Source organism: Cydia pomonella, unplaced genomic scaffold, assembly GCF_033807575.1.
Source record: "Cydia pomonella isolate Wapato2018A unplaced genomic scaffold, ilCydPomo1 PGA_scaffold_59, whole genome shotgun sequence".
Classification (NCBI taxonomy): domain Eukaryota; kingdom Metazoa; phylum Arthropoda; class Insecta; order Lepidoptera; family Tortricidae; genus Cydia; species Cydia pomonella.
Window position 1 is genome coordinate 63,016 of NW_026907892.1, and position 18,174 is coordinate 81,189.

The following is an 18,174-nucleotide window of genomic DNA, read 5'->3' on the forward strand; positions in this document are numbered from 1 at the left end:
CGGCTGTCGCGGGTCGCTTCCCCACCGACTGGTGGGGTGGTCGAATGGCCGTCATTTTGGGAACGGTGTGGGTAGCTCTATTTAGCTTAATCTTTTTCATTTCCAGGTCTGTCTCTTCTATGATTGGATGTTCTAACCTTTTATTTTTATGTTTCAGCCACTGCGTTCCATTCCACCAGCAGCGGTCGCAGATCTTCAATTCACTCAATGGCATGCTTCTGGGTGAAATGTCAGCAGGGTTATCCGTAGTTCGAACTTAATACCATTGGTTTGGAAGAGTCTCTTGTATAGTCACAACTCTATTTCTTACGAATGTTTGCCATTTTGCGGGATTTCCATGCAGCCAGGACAACACCATTGTAGATTCTGTCCACGCGTACATCGTACTGGTAAGTTCAAATTCTTTAAGGAAGTCAGTGCTATTGGAAGCCCATTTTTGGAGTACAAACCCTTCCTTCCTCCAAATTTCAGTGATCTGCTTAGCAACATCTACAGCCTCTTGCGCTGTGTGTGGCCCGGTCATCAGGTCGTCCATGAAAAAATCTTCCCTTATGGTTTTTGATGCAAGCGGGTACTCCTTGCCTTCATCTTCTGGTACTTGATGGAGTGTCTTGATAGCAAGATTAGGCGCAGAAGTAGTGCCAAAAGTTACACGAAGCAATCGATATTGCTTATCAGAATCGCTTGTCTTTGTTGTTTCCTTTTCTTCCTTAATCACAGCGTGATAGGGTATATATACTTCCTCATTGTTAACTTCTTCTTCAGGAACTTCTTTAATGTGGTTTAGATTCATGTATTCTTCTATAGTTTTAACATACTCATTCTCTAGATTTGGATCCCTTTTGAATATTTTTTCTTGTTGTTTCAGTTTCAGCATGGCGATGTCTCTTGTTTGTCCTTTTGGAGATAGTGGTTCTTCTTTTTTGAATGGTAACGTTACTATGTATCTTCCTTCTTCGTTTCTTGTATGCGTTTCCTTGTAAATCATTTCACACCTTGCTTCTTCTCTCGTGTGACTCTTCTTTGTATCTGTAGTATCTATCTCCCAAAATGCCTTTAACATGTCGTCCACGTCGACCTGATGATGCATCACAACTATGTTTTCTTGTAAAGCGTCTGCTGTGCCTTCTACGTCTCCGAATATTATCCAACCTAGGCTAGTTTCTTGGGCGCATGGAGTGCCAGGTGGACCTTTTTTAACTTTGCCTTCTAGTATTTGTGCATACACTTTTACACCAAGTAACATGTCTACTCGCCCTGGCTGGTGGAACTTAGGATCAGCCAGAGTGAGTCCTTGTATGTGTGACCAGGCTTGTGGGTCATACTTTATCTTCCTTGATGGTAGTTGTGATGTGAGCTTTGAGGGCATTATATAAGCTTTGACATCTAGCTGGAAACTGTCATCTTGATTTGATAATACTTGAACATGTGTTACGCTGTTGATCTTCACCTGGAGGTCGCCGACACCGGTAACAACTCCTCTCACAGGTGACCTCTTGACTCGCAGCGCTTGTGCTGCGCGTTCGCTTAAAAAGCTTGATTCTGACCCTGGATCAATTAAACAACTAAAGGGAGTCACGTGACCTTCGTCGTCCCTTATGGATATCATTGCCGTTGCTAACAGGCCTTTGGATTTCTTGCAGGCAAAGTTACACGAAATTTCCACCACTTCTACTTCTTCATCATTCTGCGGGTCTTCTTCGTGGTGTGTAAGCTGACTGTGGTGAGCTTGAGTTTTCACTGACTCCTCATTCTGCGCTTGGTGTATCATGGTGTGATGCCTCTTTTTGCATATACGACATGAAAAGGAAAGACGACATCGTGATGCAGAATGTCCAGGCAGGAGGCAGTTGAAACATAATTTAGTTTTCTTCACATAGTCAATTCTCTCCACAGGTGACATTTTCGTGAACTCTTGACAGTGACATAAAGTGTGTTCATCCCTACATAAAACACAGCTCTTCGATGTTGTTGATACGTGGTAAGACTTTTCCTTAATTGTTTTCGCTTCTTGAGGTATGGTAGCAGTGACAGGGTTAACCAGTTCTAGCGTGCGAAACTTTGACTCGAGATACTTTTTTAATTCAGTCCACTTGGGTAACTGCTCAGCATTCAAACTGTAGGCGTGTTCCACCCAACCCTTATGAGTTTCGTTGTCGAGTCGATTCACCACTAGGTATATTATGAACGGATCCCACTCGTTTATATTCACTTGAAGATTTTGTAAATCATTCAAACATTGCGTGGTAGTATCCAGTAGATGTTTTATTTGACTAGCTGTTTGCGTAGTACCTTTCCTTTGATTAAACAATCTCTTCAAAAGGGAGTTCACAATTAACCTCTTATTACCATACCTTTGCTTTAAAGTCTCCCAGGCTAACTGATAATTTTGTTCTGTAATCGTAACATGCTTCAATAATGCAGCGGCTTCACCGCCGATACTTGACTTTAAATAGTGCACTTTCTGAACCTTACTAAGACTCGTGTTGTTATGTACTAACGACGTAAACAAATCATGAAACGTCGGCCACTCTTCATAGTTATTAGAAAACACAGGTAAAACAATTGCAGGTAACTTCACATGTTGTTGTACAGCTTCAAACATCGTGATATCCAGCGAACTTGTTCCATGAACATATGTGGGAGCGGCAGCAGCGAGCGCGTCCTTGATATCACCTTGTAAACATAGGTATAACTCCTCCACGACATAATATTCTTCCTTGAGAAAATACTGCATCTCGCCGCGCTCCTGCATCGTAGTATTCTGTACCAGCTGTTTATGCGCCGATGTAAACGTTTTCCAATAAGAGTCGATGCACTGTGCTCGAGATTCTAAGTAGCCTTTAGTTAAACGTTGTTTGGGACATTTCTTCAAATTAGTTTCAGTTTTCTTCAATAATACCGCTGTATCCTCCAAAACACGAATTAACTGTTCGTTAGTACTCATATTGCAGCGTTTACTTGTTCATTCACGTAAACAACACGATAACACAACTTATTTAACTTCACTTTATTTTATTTGTCATAATTTCCTTATAGTTCGCAACTGCAGATAGTAAGTAGGCTCAGGAATGCGGTCCGCTATTGTTCTCGCCGGCCGACTGGACTTCGCTTATCTGGTTCCTCCTCCGGTTCGATGTCGACCAAATGTTCTTTATAATAAGGTTGAAAGTTGTATGTAGGGATTTTTCTTAAGAGATAGACATGTGCACTGTTTGAAGATTTATTTGCGACTGGATTTTGACACATACATGCATACATTAATACGTTCACTCACACATGCTAAAAATGCATCTAACACCAACTTTATTTGAAATATGCCAAAAGAAATGTCAAGTTAAATACATTACTAAAAATTATAAAAATCAAAATCGACATTGTCATTTTGATGCATATTTAATAACCTAAGACTAGGAGGACTTACATAACAACACTGTAATCTAGGATTTGTTTGATTGCCCACCATACCAAAGAAATTATGCGTGACCTGATTAAATCAGCCAAATATTCTGAGATAAGTACAAGGATTATGTAGTGACTGGGCGTTTTTTTAGAGTCTTGGTAACGACCATATGTCAAGGTCTCTAATTATGTAAAAAATAATTAAAAGTCAGTAATAAGATACAAATTAAAATATTTTTACTTTAAAAATAATAATTGAAGTCCAACATTTTACTTATTGTTACTACTTGTTACACACAACAAAACTAATTAAAATTGTCAATTAAATTGTCTATATCTTCGTCTTCTTCAGGAACCGCTGTCGACGACGAAGGCTGGCTGAGATCCAGTGTCGTAACTGTTTTTGGTTCCAATCGAGCGCAGAACTTCATCTGGAACTGTGTATGAGTAGCAGCATTTTCCAGCTCGCTTTAGGCCGAATCTTACGTACAAAATAGCATTTAGGGTTCTCACCGCCAAGCGATTGCGAAGTTTAGTCTTTACCAAATTCATCTGGCTAAATACTCGTTCAATGTCCGCATTTAAAAATAACAACAATGAAGATGTTATTGTTTTGTGTGGTATTCTAGATGACAATTTCTATTGTTTCTGCCAGCAACAAAACAGGCGAATATTGCACTTAATACAGATCACGGTTAAATTTATTGTAGAGCCGACATCTGCCTTGACTGGTAAAATCTGCGAACCTATATATTCGTATCTAATGTCTTCGACAGGATGAGCTTGTGTCTGTTATTTCTTTTTCTTCAAGTCCCCATTTTCTTGGGCCCTTCCTGCTTTTTTCAGACCTTCAGCAACTTCATACCGAAATAGTTTCCAGGGCAAAGTCACCTTCACCTTGCTCCTTTTGCATTCTTGTCGGTAAAGAAGCAAAGCGTTATTCATACAAATGTCGATCATCTGCACAAAAATAGCTAAATACCACTTGCGACTCTTGTATGGGATTCTGTAAAGAGCTATAAGCATATCTGCAAGGTCCACTCCCCCCATGTTTTTGTTGTAAAACTTTACTATTTGTGGACAATCAAAATCTGTTTTCTCTTTAGCATCTTTACAGTACCTCTTGATCTTAGACACTGGCTCTGCCCCGACGTGACTGCTTATCAAAGTCACAATCTTATTATCATGCCATCTTACAGCTGCTAGGCGAGTTTTTTTGCAGATAGCTTCCGCATAGCTACCACGAGGTTTCTCCTTCATATTTTTTTCAGTCGGCAAAATATTACCTGCTCCTTTTAACCTATTACTCCTTATTGTTCCACAGCCAAATATGCCATAATCCTCTATGCCATAAACATAGAACAACTAGGGCTGCGGTGGCAGTGTCTGGAGTCGAACCACTGGCATTGATTGACAAACTCGCGGCACCGCCTTCCTCGCGTAACCAGCTTCTGGTTTTTTCCCGCAGTCTTCTTATTGTAAACAAGAGGCTGATGGCTATCTAAAAATAGATAAAGTTTTTAATCTGGTTTCTACTTGAGTAACATTTCATACAACTTGGGCTTGAAACTTCGTTATTAGCGTCTTTGCTCTAACCGTAGCCCTATCTTGAACTATCTTGCGAAAAATATTCTGAAGAATGAAATTTAGTCCAAATGACTAATTTTTATACGTCTAAAAATAGTATGACATTGCAAATACATATACGACATATATCTTTATCTTGTGCACCGACTTAGCAAAATATACCTAAGCATGTTGTTAAACCTGACTGCATTTACGCAACAGCAACATCGTTAAATCAACAATATAATTGTTACAAACATTTCAAAACCAAGTAAATTAATAATGAACATAACATTAAATTTGTTACTAGGACAGCTGTTACATTCATGTAAGCCTAACTAGTTGTACGAGTAGCTAAAACCAGTATAACCTGACCTACGGGTATTCTACATCAAAACGAATAGGTCTACGAACGACTCGGCCACTTGTCTTGTCGTAGTTCGAGGAGTAGGCTGTACGTCCGTACCTTTAGTTAGTCTGTCCGTCGGTAATCAGGTCGGTAGTAAGGTTTAAGGCAATCTATGGAGATATTAACCACACGATCTGGAAGTTTAATTTTATAGACTTTGTCGAACGAAACGCTTAAGAACTTTGAATGAACCGTCATAGGGGGACGTCTAACTGTGTCGTCTCGGACAAAATCTTGAGTACATGTTTTCAAATCGGGATGAACAAAAAATGATCTAGAACTGCTGTGTGATTTTAAAGCGGATTTAAACTTACCTATGGTTTGGCGAATCCGCTCGACGAGAGTATCATCATCACCTGTCTCTGTACCATTAGTATCATAAAAATCACCTGGTAAACGAAGTTTCCTCCCGCATGTCATCTCGGCAGCAGTGGCAGCACTGACGCTATTGTCGCTTCCCAGCGCTGCACGAAGACCTAACATAACTGTTGGTAACTGATCTATCCATAAGTTATCAACCAAACTAGCTTTTACTGACGTTTTCAATGATTTTTGAACATTTCGACCATACCATTACTCTGAGCGTGGTATGGTGTAGACCTTAGCTTTTTGACTCCTTGAATCTTAAGCAAATTACTGAACAAACTACTTTCAAACTGTCTGCCTTGATCGCTGGTCAGTTTAAATGGACACCCGTAGCGCGTTATCCAGCCATCATAAATGACTCTAGCTACGCTCTCTGCATTTATCTTTAAGAGGAAGAGTCTCTGGCCAACATGTTTTCCTGTCAACGCAGTGGCGTAGCGAGGGGGGGGGGGGGGGGGCTAGGGGGGCCATGGCCCCGGGCGGCACATGATAGGGGGCGGCAAACACGGCATTTAAAAAAATATAAAATTAAGAATTCAACATTTTTCAAATCGCGCCACGAAACGCGCCAATGCACCGCGGGAACGAACGACGCTAGGCGAGGGGGCCTAACGCAAAAAACGAAATTCGTAAATTGCGTGGTTCTTTCTCTTTTACTCTCACTAAGACGTAATTAGAGTGACAGAGAAAAATGTCCGCAATTGACGAACTCTGATTTTTGCGATTATAGCCCAGGGACGGTCCAACGCTGTCGGAGTCCGGCGTTCGGGGCCACCGCCGAGCTTACACGATTGTCCACTAGTTATATGTTATATGACGTCACATCAAATTGAACATAGCGCCCCCTGCGCACCACATAATTCCGGGTGCCGTCGGCGCCTTCATTCTAAAAAGCGGCCAAGTGCGAGTCGGACTCGCCCATGAAGGGTTCCGTACCATTTATGACGTATTAAAAAAAACTACTTACTAGATCTGGTTCAAACCAATTTTCGTTGGAAGTTTGCATGGTAATGTATATCATATGTTTTTTTAGATTTTTATTCCGTTATTTTAGTTACAGGGGGGGGGACACACTTTTTTTCACTTTGGAAGTGTCTCTCGTGCAAACTATTCAGTTTAGAAAAAAATGATATTAGAAACCTAAATATCATTTTTGAAGACCTATCCATAGATAGCCCACACGTATGGTCTGATGAAAAATTTTTTTTTTTTAATTTTATGACGTATTAAAAAAAAACTACTTACTAGATCTCGTTCAAACCAATTTTCGGTGGAAGTTTGCATGGCAATGTATATCATATATTTTTTTTAGATTTTTCATTCTGTTATTTTAGAAGTTACGGGGGGGGGGGGACACACATTTTTCCACTTTGGAAGTGTCTCTCGCGCAAACTATTCAGTTTAGAAAAAAAATGATATTAGAAACCTTAATATCATTTTTAAAGACCTATCCATAGATACCCCACACGTATGGGTTTGATGAAAAAAGATTTTTTGAGTTTCAGTTCTTTTACGGAACCCTAAAAAGTCGGACATAGCCGCGCCGCGCGCGTTCGGGTACCGGGCGCTTTCAGCGCCCTCATGCCAAAATAGTCGGGCGTAGCCCGATGAACTTATTAAGTACTTAATAGTATTTGTCAGGATCATGGTAAAAGCATCGGGCGTAGCCTGACGTAGGTATTGGGTGCTTTGCGTGCGCTGCTGTTTAAGGCGCCCTCGCACAAAAAAAAGTAAAATGAATGTAAATAATTAATCACGAAATGATAACCCCAAAATGAATTAAATAAAAAATAAATTCAAAAACTAAAACCAGACTACTGAAAATCGCGCTCTAAAACGTATGAAACAAGAAAAAAATCTTATCTGAACTAATCATTTACTTTTACCTTAAAGCTTATGACCGTAGCATACCACGGCTGTCCTTTACATATGTTTGAGAATATTGAATATACAACGTGGGAATGAGTAACCTGACAGCAGTGCCGGATTAAGACATTTTGATGCCCTAAGCATTTCTAGACCATGGTGCTCATCAAGAGTACATTGAATTTTCTTGGTAAATTGAGTGACGTTTATTGCCGCATTACTGCTGAGAATAGAATTTTCAATCCAACACATCATTTTATCACGGAAATTGACAGTACTGCAGCAGTAATGTTCCAACAGTATGTAAGGTCAAGTGTTAGCAAATTGAAGATCGTGCTTCGCATAAGGCCGGAGGCGAGCCAACCAATGTTCCGCACAGGGTTTTGCAACCTCTAGAGCTTTCCTGCGAAGCTCATTCATGTGAGGGCAAAGGCAGAGCTTCAGTATGAGCTTAGCCATTAGGGGACTTAATAGGGTAAGATTTAAAATTACCACTGATCCGATGTTTCAAAAACTGCGTTGTCCCCATGGTCTCGGAAAAGACTGGGTAAAGTCGACATCAGTATCTTGACGTTGGAGGTAATTTTAGAACTTAATCAAACGCGATTAAGTCCCGTTTTCTTAAAAATAATGTGTCACAATTAGGCCAATAAAATCAGTTTTCTTCGAATTTGGTCCTAAAATGCGTGTAATCCTAGTTTGCTCCATTCCTGGAGGTGTGCATAAATGTTTCCTCTTTTTCAGTTTTTTTGCTTGAAAATCGAAAACGGTACGTCCGGCGTAAAATTTGTTCTAATTATGATTAAAACTGATATCTGAGGATCCGAAATGTAATTTAATTATGTTCTTGCAATAAAACATATTGATTTATTGAAGGTACCCTAATATGTATTCCTAGTCTAAATTGTATAAAAAGGTCGACATTTTTTATTTTTGGTAAAATCATGTTAAAAATCCAAAAACGCGTTCTTACCAGTGTCTAATCCACGAACTGTCCTATGTCCTTCAAAATCAAGTGGTTTCGAAAGGAAAAAAATATCTCCTAAGGATCCCAAAATGTATGCCTCCTGGGATGGAGCAAACTTGGATTACACGCATTTAGAATGAAATGAAAGTATTAAAACATTTTCCAGCTTGCTGGGAATTAATTCCTCAAAACGCTATTTTTGGATTTAATTTGATTGGCCTAAATCGTTAAAGTTTAAATCAGTGTTTTTAAAGGCAAAGTCTAAGGCTGAGCTTTTCATAAGGCTGAACGCGCGGAGCGTTCGATCGGCGCTTACGGATGAGGCATGGATGAGGCCAAAGGTCGAGCTGGAAGAAAGCATTTGAATTTGACCACTGGCGAGGTATGAATGGCTGAACGTCCGGAGCGTCCGATCGCGGTGGGTTATCATACAATACAACTGATGGCGAGGTGTGAGCAAGGCAGAAGGCCCAGCTTCGAGAGAGGACAGCTTAGATTTGGATCCATGTTAAGTGAAAGTAAGGCAGTTTGCACAAAGTAGAAGGCCTAGCGTCGCATAAGACCTAACGCCGAACTGCAAAAGAGTGGCTTGAAATCGAACCTATGTAATCACGGTTCTCCTACTGCTCGGCCTTTGGCTTAAGTGGAAACCAAAACTTAATAAGTTGCTTTTGGTTTTGTGCCTTCGCGGGGCCCTTTATAACAGTTTGACAATTAGGTCGCAGGATCGTGGTTCTGCACCAACTCGGCTAGGCCGACACATCTGGCGTGCAAGAGAGCAAAATTCGCTACAAAATCGGTAATCTACTTCGAGAAAATCGGTTGGCCACAAGCCCGACGGTAAGATATTTTGGCTATTAGCTTTGAGGGCCTCCGCGAAGGGTTGGTGATGTGCTTACGTGTCCTCACTCTATTACGACCCTTCGTTATTAGATGGGTACTTGCACACGTCAAAGTCGACAAAAAGTTTCGTGTACATAAGTACTACGACTGCGATGCAGCCTGCGCGTTTTTTTCCTACGATTTTGGTGCCCCCCTAGACGTGGTGCCCTAAGCAAGTGCTTATTTTGCATAATGCTTAATCCGGCACTGCCTGACAGATTTTAAAGGTGTATTCTTGACCGCATTTAGGGACTAAGATCTCATACAAAGTTTTCTAAAATCAGTCTTGTTATACAGATAATGGCAATTGTTGTGAAAATCTGGGGGCAATCACCCCCAACCCTTTAAATTAGGGGATGAATCATGGAAGATTGTCATAAGTAACTTACATAAAGTTCGGGCTTGTAGAGTTAGAAGCGTGGCTCTACAAGAGATCTGATAACTTTTTGACAGTGCGAGGCTTATGGTTTCGTCTTGGCAACATTTTATATGAAAATGTTTTTGATGGGATATGTTTTTGTATTAGGTAATAAAATAACTTAGTAAAAAACGCTTTTATGGCTGCGACGCTGGTACTATGTGACTTGCTTTAAACATAGATACCTACTGACAGACATTAAAGTTTTAAAGGAAACTCGCAAATAAAAATAAATGACATGTCGTATGCACAAAACATATACCCACAATTTTTTTTGCCAAATTTAATCAAAAGTCACCCAACATTTTTTGCTCCTTATGACCTCAGGAATGCGAGGTTAAATCTGTCGGGTTACTTGTTCCCACATTGTGTACAAAATTTAGTAGAGAATTTAATGCGGCCCTATGGGGGAAGGTCACTAACCTATGCTAAAAAAATATTTAATAATCGATTGACATTAGCACGCCGGTATGTTGAATGTTGTTAGAAATCGTGTAGAATACCCTTTACATGTATTGTCTATCAATATAAACAGGCAACACCTATTTTTCTTCTCTATGATACCGCTCTATAAAAACCTATCCGGTTTGTCTTTGATCTCCGCTCTGTTCGATATATGGCTCTCCATGAAGTCACTCCCAATTATATATTTTATTATATTTAAATATGTGACATTTTAATCAATGTACATCGTGCTTTGACGTATACGAAATGTAGTGTAATTTGTGGTAAATTAAAACTACTATTTTGTTGAGCAAGGATATGATTTTATTTCCGACGACATAAACCACAATCCTTCGTGGCACTCTTACGCCGAGCCCTGCGCCTGCATCCTGCACATCAGATTATGCGCCCAGATGCTTGTGCCGCGAGGAAACTGGAAATCAAAACCTAAGAAAGGTATGTCGGAAACATTGATATTCTGAGGTTATAATCGCATCGCCCTCGTGATATTATAACCTACTAATTCTTCGCTTGCTCAACCACTATCACAATTTCGTCGTCAAGAATGTCGTCACATAATGAACATAACGGACATATTCCCGTCGAGAAGCTGGATGGCTTGGGAAATTATTCAAATTGGAAATTTGCCGTGAAAATGTTACTTACGCTGGATGGTCTATGGGGCTGCGTGGAAGGTACGGATACCGATGCGACCCGCGAGATCCGCACCTTAGCTAAGATATGTTTAACGATTAAGCCCGCGTTGTACCAGTACGTGCAAGATGCCACGTCGGCAAAGGACGCCTGGAAGAAGCTTGCCGATGCCTTCGAGTCCAAAGGTCTATACAGAAAAGTGCTCTTGTTACGTCAACTGCATAAAATTGAATATAATCAGTATAGCGGCATGTCGGAATATATCGAGGCGGTCATGAGTCTCGTTCAACAGCTCGACGATATAGGCAAGAAAATAGACGACGATGAGGTAGCGGAAATCCTGTTGAGTGGTTTATCGCAGGAATTTGACAACCTGGTGTCTGGTCTGGAAACCGCCTGTCTTACGAGCACACTCACGGTGGAGCTTGTGCGGGCCAGATTGCTGCAAGAAGAACACCGGAGAAGTGAGGGTGACCAGGAGGGTGTGAAGGCCTACCTAGGAAGCAAAAAGAAGAAGTCATCGCCTATGTTCTGCCAGTTCTGCAAGAAGAGCGGACACACTATCAAGCGTTGCTTTAAACGCAAGAAGGAGCTGAAGAACAATGAAGAGAACCACACTATGTTTGAATCAGCCATGGTATGCAGCGGCAGCAGCAGCCATGACTTTGTGGTGGACTCCGGCGCATCCCAACATATGATTGCTAATAAGGAATTACTAGAAGAACCTAGAGGTAAAAACTCTACTATTTATATAGCTAATGGTAATAAGTTACATAGCAATTGTACTGGTAGGGTCCCTTTGTGCTCCAATATTAGCCTTATAAATGTTCTCCATGTGCTTGGAAGACTCCTCCTCAAGGATGTGTCGCATTTGAGCCTTGTATTTATACAGACCATTTTCCTTAGAAGCAACTAATACTTGATTGCCAGTGACTTTAACATCATCAAAGACTTTACAATGATCCCTATCAAACATGACAGTATAACCCTTTTCAGTAATTTGACTAACAGACAGTAAATTGCTGGAGAGGTCAGTCCAGCAATTTACTGTCTGTTAGTCAAATTACTGAAAAGGGTTATACTGTCATGTTTGATAGGGATCATTGTAAAGTCTTTGATGATGTTAAAGTCACTGGCAATCAAGTATTAGTTGCTTCTAAGGAAAATGGTCTGTATAAATACAAGGCTCAAATGCGACACATCCTTGAGGAGGAGTCTTCCAAGCTCTTGCAGACTAGGCAAGAGACAGTGAATGCTCACACTGTTTCGACTGTGCCAATGGACCTAATCCACAGACGCTTAGCTCATTTGTCTGAACCAGGTATGAGGGTTCTTGGTGATGGGAAGAAATGCATGAACTTACATTTTCAGAAAGAAGACACCATCAGTGGTAGATGCGAGCCATGCCTGACAGGCAAGATGGTGCGAGCACCATATCCTGCTGTCAGCATGAAGCGCACTACCCAACCTTTGGAACTCATCCATTCAGATGTGGCTGGACCTATGCAAGTCAAAACTTGGGGTGGAGCTCGTTACCTTTTGACCTTTACAGACGACCATACCCGGAAAACTTGGGGCTACCTTATGAAGCACAAATCAGAGGTAAGTTCACATTTTATTAATTTTAAAAACTATGATAGAGAAACAATCTGGTTTATCCATTAAAATTTTGCGCAGTGACAATGGCCTTGAGTTTACAAATAATAAACTGGCCAATTATCTTAAAGACCATGGTATTTTACACCAAACCACTGTTCCTTACAATGCTGCTCAAAATGGAACAGCGGAACGGGCTTTTAAAACGATTTTTGATAAAACTAGGGCTATGCTGCAGGAATCCGGCCTGTGTAACCGTTACTGGGGAGAGGCAGTTATGACAGCCACTTTCCTGAAAAATAGGTCTCCTACCAGAGCGCTTTCAGGTGGAATTCCCGAGAGCTTATGGACTGGGTCTCCTATAGACATCAGTCATTTACGTGTCTTTGGATGTACTGCTTATGCACATGTTCCTAGTCAAAAGCGTCAAAAACTTGATGCAAGGGCAAAAGCGTTAATTTTTGTTGGTTATGGTGATACCTTTAAAGGATACCGTTTGATTGATCCCACTAATCCTCACAGAGTTATACAGTCCAGATCTGTTATTTTTAATAAGGATAAATTTATAGGAAAACATGATAGTTGTAAAAAGACTTGTGGAGCCAATTTCTATAATTATTATATCGATAAAGACAATTTTAATATTCCAATGCCTAATAATGAACATAATTCTTTGAATGCATTGAATAATTTTAATGATTACTCTAACAAACTTTTTGATGTTAATGATGTCATTCAAAACAATGAAAAAGATAAATCAGCTGAGTGCTCATCCTCTTTTAATCAATTTTCAGATTCAAAGACACCAACGCGACCGGCATGGTCTCCGCTATCTGAACCTTACTGTACGGGCGATGAAGGTGAAAGTGACAGTCCCGGTGATGAAGATTGCGTCCCAAAGGGCGCCTTGTCTTCTCTGCCGGAGTCATCATTTGATAATCATGACGACGGTGATGAAGTGGGTGCACCAGAGGGTCCCATGCCTTTTCTGCCGGAGTCTGCACCAAGTGAGCCGACGCTGCCGGCTGTTTCCGACACGTCTCGTTCACGTCCCGTACGTAAAACACGAGGTAATGTGCCACACCATCTCAGAGACTATGATTTATCTATGATAGCAGAAGGTTATTCGCCAGATGAGCCTACATCATACCGCGAAGCCATGCAATCTTCTGAAAAAGATGAATGGCAGAGGGCAATGCAATGTGAGTATGATTCTTTAATTAAAAACAAGGTATGGATCTTGGTAGACAGACCTTCAGATGAAAACATCGTCAAATGTAAATGGGTTTACAAGAGAAAACTTGACACCTCAGGTAAGCCTGCCAAATTTAAAGCTAGGTTGGTTGCCCGTGGTTTTAGTCAAGTAGAGGGCATTGACTACACGGACACCTTTGCACCTGTAGTGAGGCATAGCACATTGAGAATTCTATTTTCTATTGCTACAGAATTAGACTTAGACATAGACCATATTGATGTAACAACTGTATTTTTAAATGGCGAATTAAATGAAAAGATTTATATGGAGCAGCCTTCAGGCTTTAAAAACTGTGATAAGGTTTGTTTGCTTAAGAAGTGCTTATACGGCCTTAAGCAGGCAAACCGAATGTGGAATATCAAAATACATGATTTCATAGCACAAAATAATTTTACTCAGAGCAAATGTGAGCCATGTATTTATACAAAGAAAACAAAGACTGAATATATTATTATTGCATTGTATGTTGATGATTTTTATATATTTCACAATAATTGTATTAATAATATTTTACAACTTTTACAAACGAATTTTGAAGTCCGACATTTGGGCAAATTAAATAATTGTCCTGGAATTAATGTTTGTAGAGAAAATGGCATCACAACTTTAGATCAAACTGAGTACATAAAGCGTTTATTATTAAAGTATAAAATGTCAGATTGAAAATCTGTTTCTACACCTTTACCAGTTAATTGTAAATTACAGAAATCAAATAAGACATGTTTAGATGATGAAGTCTTATCAGTACAGACAGTTATTAGGAAGTCTAATGTATTTATCAGTCTGTACTAGACCTGACATATCTTTTGCATGTAGCCAACTTAGTATGTTTAACACATGTTTTGATGAAAATCATTGGCGCATGGCAAAGCGTGTGCTTCGTTACCTAAAAGGTACTATTAATTATGGGCTTTGTTTCACAAAGAGCAATACTTTTAATCTTACTGCATACGCTGACGCAGATTGGGCCAATGACCTTTCAGACCGCAAGTCCTATACTGGCTTTGTGATTAAGTTAGGATTTAATGTAATTAACTGGGAGGCAAGAAAGCAACAATGTACTTCTCTTTCAAGTTGCGAATCGGAATATGTAGCTCTTGGAGATTGTTGAAAGGACGTATGTTTTGTACGAAATTTCTTGTCAGAAATTATCGATAAAACTTTTGACACTGTCATTTATGATGATAGCCAAAGTGCTCAAAAATTACTGTTAATAAAAGAGCACTCTCACAAAAGAACAAAGCATATAGACCTAAGATATCATTTTATTAAAGACCTGATTCAAAAAGGACACTTAAATGTAAGGTACTTGCAGACTGACAAAATGGTAGCAGATGTTTTAACAAAAGCTGTATGTGCTGAAAAACATTGTAAATTTATTCAAGGACTTAATGTTAAACCTTTGAAATGTTAATAGCTATACTTCTCTACTTGTGATTTTTTTTAATGTGATATTCATTCCTGTGTTACATAATTATAGCTGCATGCCTTATCAGGATATTTATGTCTATGTGTTTTTTACTAGACTAAGCTTGCAGCATGTAATTAATTATAAGTATGCTTTATGTAGAGCCATACTTATAGAGTTTTTATTTGGCATGTAAAGTGCAAGGAGGAGTGTTAGAAATCGTGTAGTATACCCTTTACATGTATTGTCTATCAATATAAACAGGCAACACCTATTTTTCTTCTCTATGATACCGCTCTATAAAAACCTATCCGGTTTGTCTTTGATCTCCTCTCTGTTCGATATATGGCTCTCCATGAAGTCACTCCCAATTATATATTTTATTAAATTTAAATATGTGACATTTTAATCAATGTACATCGTGCTTTGACGTATACGAAATGTAGTGTAATTTGTGGTAAATTAAATCTACTATTTTGTTGAGCAAGGATATGATTTTATTTCCGACGACATAAACCACAATCCTTCGTGGCACTCTTACGCCGAGCCCTGCGCCTGCATCCTGCACATCAAATGTACTTTTGGCATAATGTGCAATAAATGGCGCATTTTACATAGGCCATTAGATGTTAACATCGGCTTTGCAGAAAAGATCGTAAAAGCTATATGTACACTTCATAACTATGTCAGAATGAGGGATGGCTACAATTTTGACGATACACTGTATACTCCACAACAAGAAAATCTAGCCTCACATTATACTGGGCGTGCTGTGCCACAAGCGGATAATGTTCGAGAACATTTAACAAATTATTTCTTTAACGAAGGAAAACTTGATTGGCTGGATCACAATATTTAATTTGTAACACAAACTGATTGTAAATGTAAATAAATATATGTAATCACCTCCTTCACAGAATATGAGGACGAGTTCTTCCCAAGCCCGTCTCTTTAAATTCCTATCTGAATAATCGCTACTTGTCATGTCCCATATCGCAGGACGTTTCTCTATTTCGTCTATAAATAATGCCGTATTAAAAGCTTCGGTTTCCGTTTCGGACAATTTCTGGACGACCCGATGAACCCTAAAATACGTCCATCCGTGTCGAAAGCGCGCGCTCAACTGAAGGGAAACATGGAAAACCAATGATCTCAAAGCGCGTGTTGACGCGCGCTGACAACAGTCAAGCGCTAGCGCAGCGTTCAACGCGCGTATTAATAAAACGCGCGTTAGCATGTGTACGGCCTGAATAAGTTGTTATGTAGTTGTAAACGCGCGTTATCAAAACGCGCGTTGAGCGCTTGTCATCTGAACATGCTCTAAAATTATAAATGACACTATAAACAAAACAAAACTTTACAATATTTATAAGTCTATTGAGTTATAAATCAGAGTTCACTAGTATAATTTCAAACACTAGCGCTAATCTGAACCACAAACCAATAAACAAACAAATAGTTAAAATTTACACAAATTAACACAAACTAAATGAACTTCTTTAAAATTATTCAAATAAAACCCCAAAACAAATTACCTTATATTATACCCCAAATCCAAACTCTACCAGCATCATGAAATACTAGCAAAGTCTAAGTCAGGTCACAATATTCTGCCGTCCTATCTCTAAAACCGCTCAAAGCTGCATAATACCAGTTTTCATTTGGACAAATATTCTAAAAGAGAAAAGAATTCTCTATCGACTGGTCTTGGAATCATATTTTTATCTGTTGTAGTTACGGAGATACAGACTCGACCTAACACGCTAACTGCATTATAATTTGATACTTCTCAATACTATAAAATCGCAAACCTACATTATTCTTCTATAAGTAATATAAAAGCGCTTAGCCAGTTTTTTATTTTAATTAATCTTTTACGTTATACATAGCTAAAACACATTTACTTGGAAAAACTATTAATATGTTTTATCAAGTACAATTTTTTTTTATTAAATACTACACAAAAAAACAGTTACTATGCTTAAACATGGTTAACGTTCTTTAACCGTTTGTGTAAAAGACTTTTATTGCGATTCATGTAACAAATACATCACTAAAACCTATTTAGTGTACTTAACGGGTAATTATGTTTGAGAAAAAGAATAATAATACAACAGTTAAACACAGCCAACCAACAATGCCACGCTAAAACCCCGCTAAGTGTAAAACATATTCCCTTGAATTTTATTACGCAAGGCAGACAGTTTAACAATGCGCCGTGCGCTGTAAGTTGTCTTTTTTACTCGGTGACTGATGGATGCATGCTTATATAAAAAAAAAACCGAAAACCGAAAGTAAGTGCTACGATTTACATACAAAAATGGTGAACGATTAACCAATGATAATTCACGTCGGTAGTGGATTTCTACGTAGCGAGAACATGGCCACTACGAAGACATGATCTAATTTAAAAAGCAACTATATACTTAATAGAGAGTTGCTGGAATTGCTTAAACATATTGAGTTGGTCTTCCAAAGGTCTAAGTAGCAAGTGTCAGCATAAACTAATATAGTAAGTAAGAGGGATTGAGCTAATGCAATCTTAGTGGCGTAATGTTTCGAACTATGCGGAGTGATGCTTTTATATCAAAAAAAATCCTTCTAAACTCGCTCATCTGAGGTATCCATGATAGAGAAACAGCGAGATTTAAGAGACCTGGGGAGAGTAGGAAATCTAAATAGGTACCGTTAAAAATAATGGCAGGTAGGGTACTAAAATCAGTCTTCGCAGAACACTTTGACCTAGGTACCTATCACTATAACTTAAATTTCAGTGGATTTACCTTGAGACCGTAACGTGAAAGTCCAAATCAAAATGCTTTCTAAATTAGTGTTCATGTGCATGGTGCAGATTGTCTATGGTAGATGAGTAAAAGAGCCTTGACAGTATGTTTAAAGTGGTAGAAGAAGGAAATATAACGTGTTAGAGTATATAAAGTAA

At 39.2% G+C, this 18,174-nt stretch overlaps 2 protein-coding genes across 2 annotated transcripts in view; one reads left to right on the top strand and one right to left on the bottom strand.

Annotated features, from left to right (window-relative positions):
* The window catches only part of LOC133534129 (uncharacterized), an 84,489-nt gene that overhangs the window by 51,119 nt on the left and 15,196 nt on the right, over positions 1-18,174 (top strand). The window lies entirely within an intron of this gene.
* LOC133534128 (uncharacterized) lies at positions 257-2,947 on the bottom strand. Its single transcript, XM_061873217.1, has one exon. The coding sequence runs from the start codon at positions 2,945-2,947 to the stop codon at positions 257-259; it is 2,691 nt and encodes an 896-aa protein (XP_061729201.1).

Excerpts from the sequence above, each read along its gene's own strand:
- LOC133534128 (XM_061873217.1), bottom strand. The coding sequence starts at position 2,947 with ATGAGTACTAACGAACAGTTAATTCGTGTTTTGGAGGATACAGCGGTA.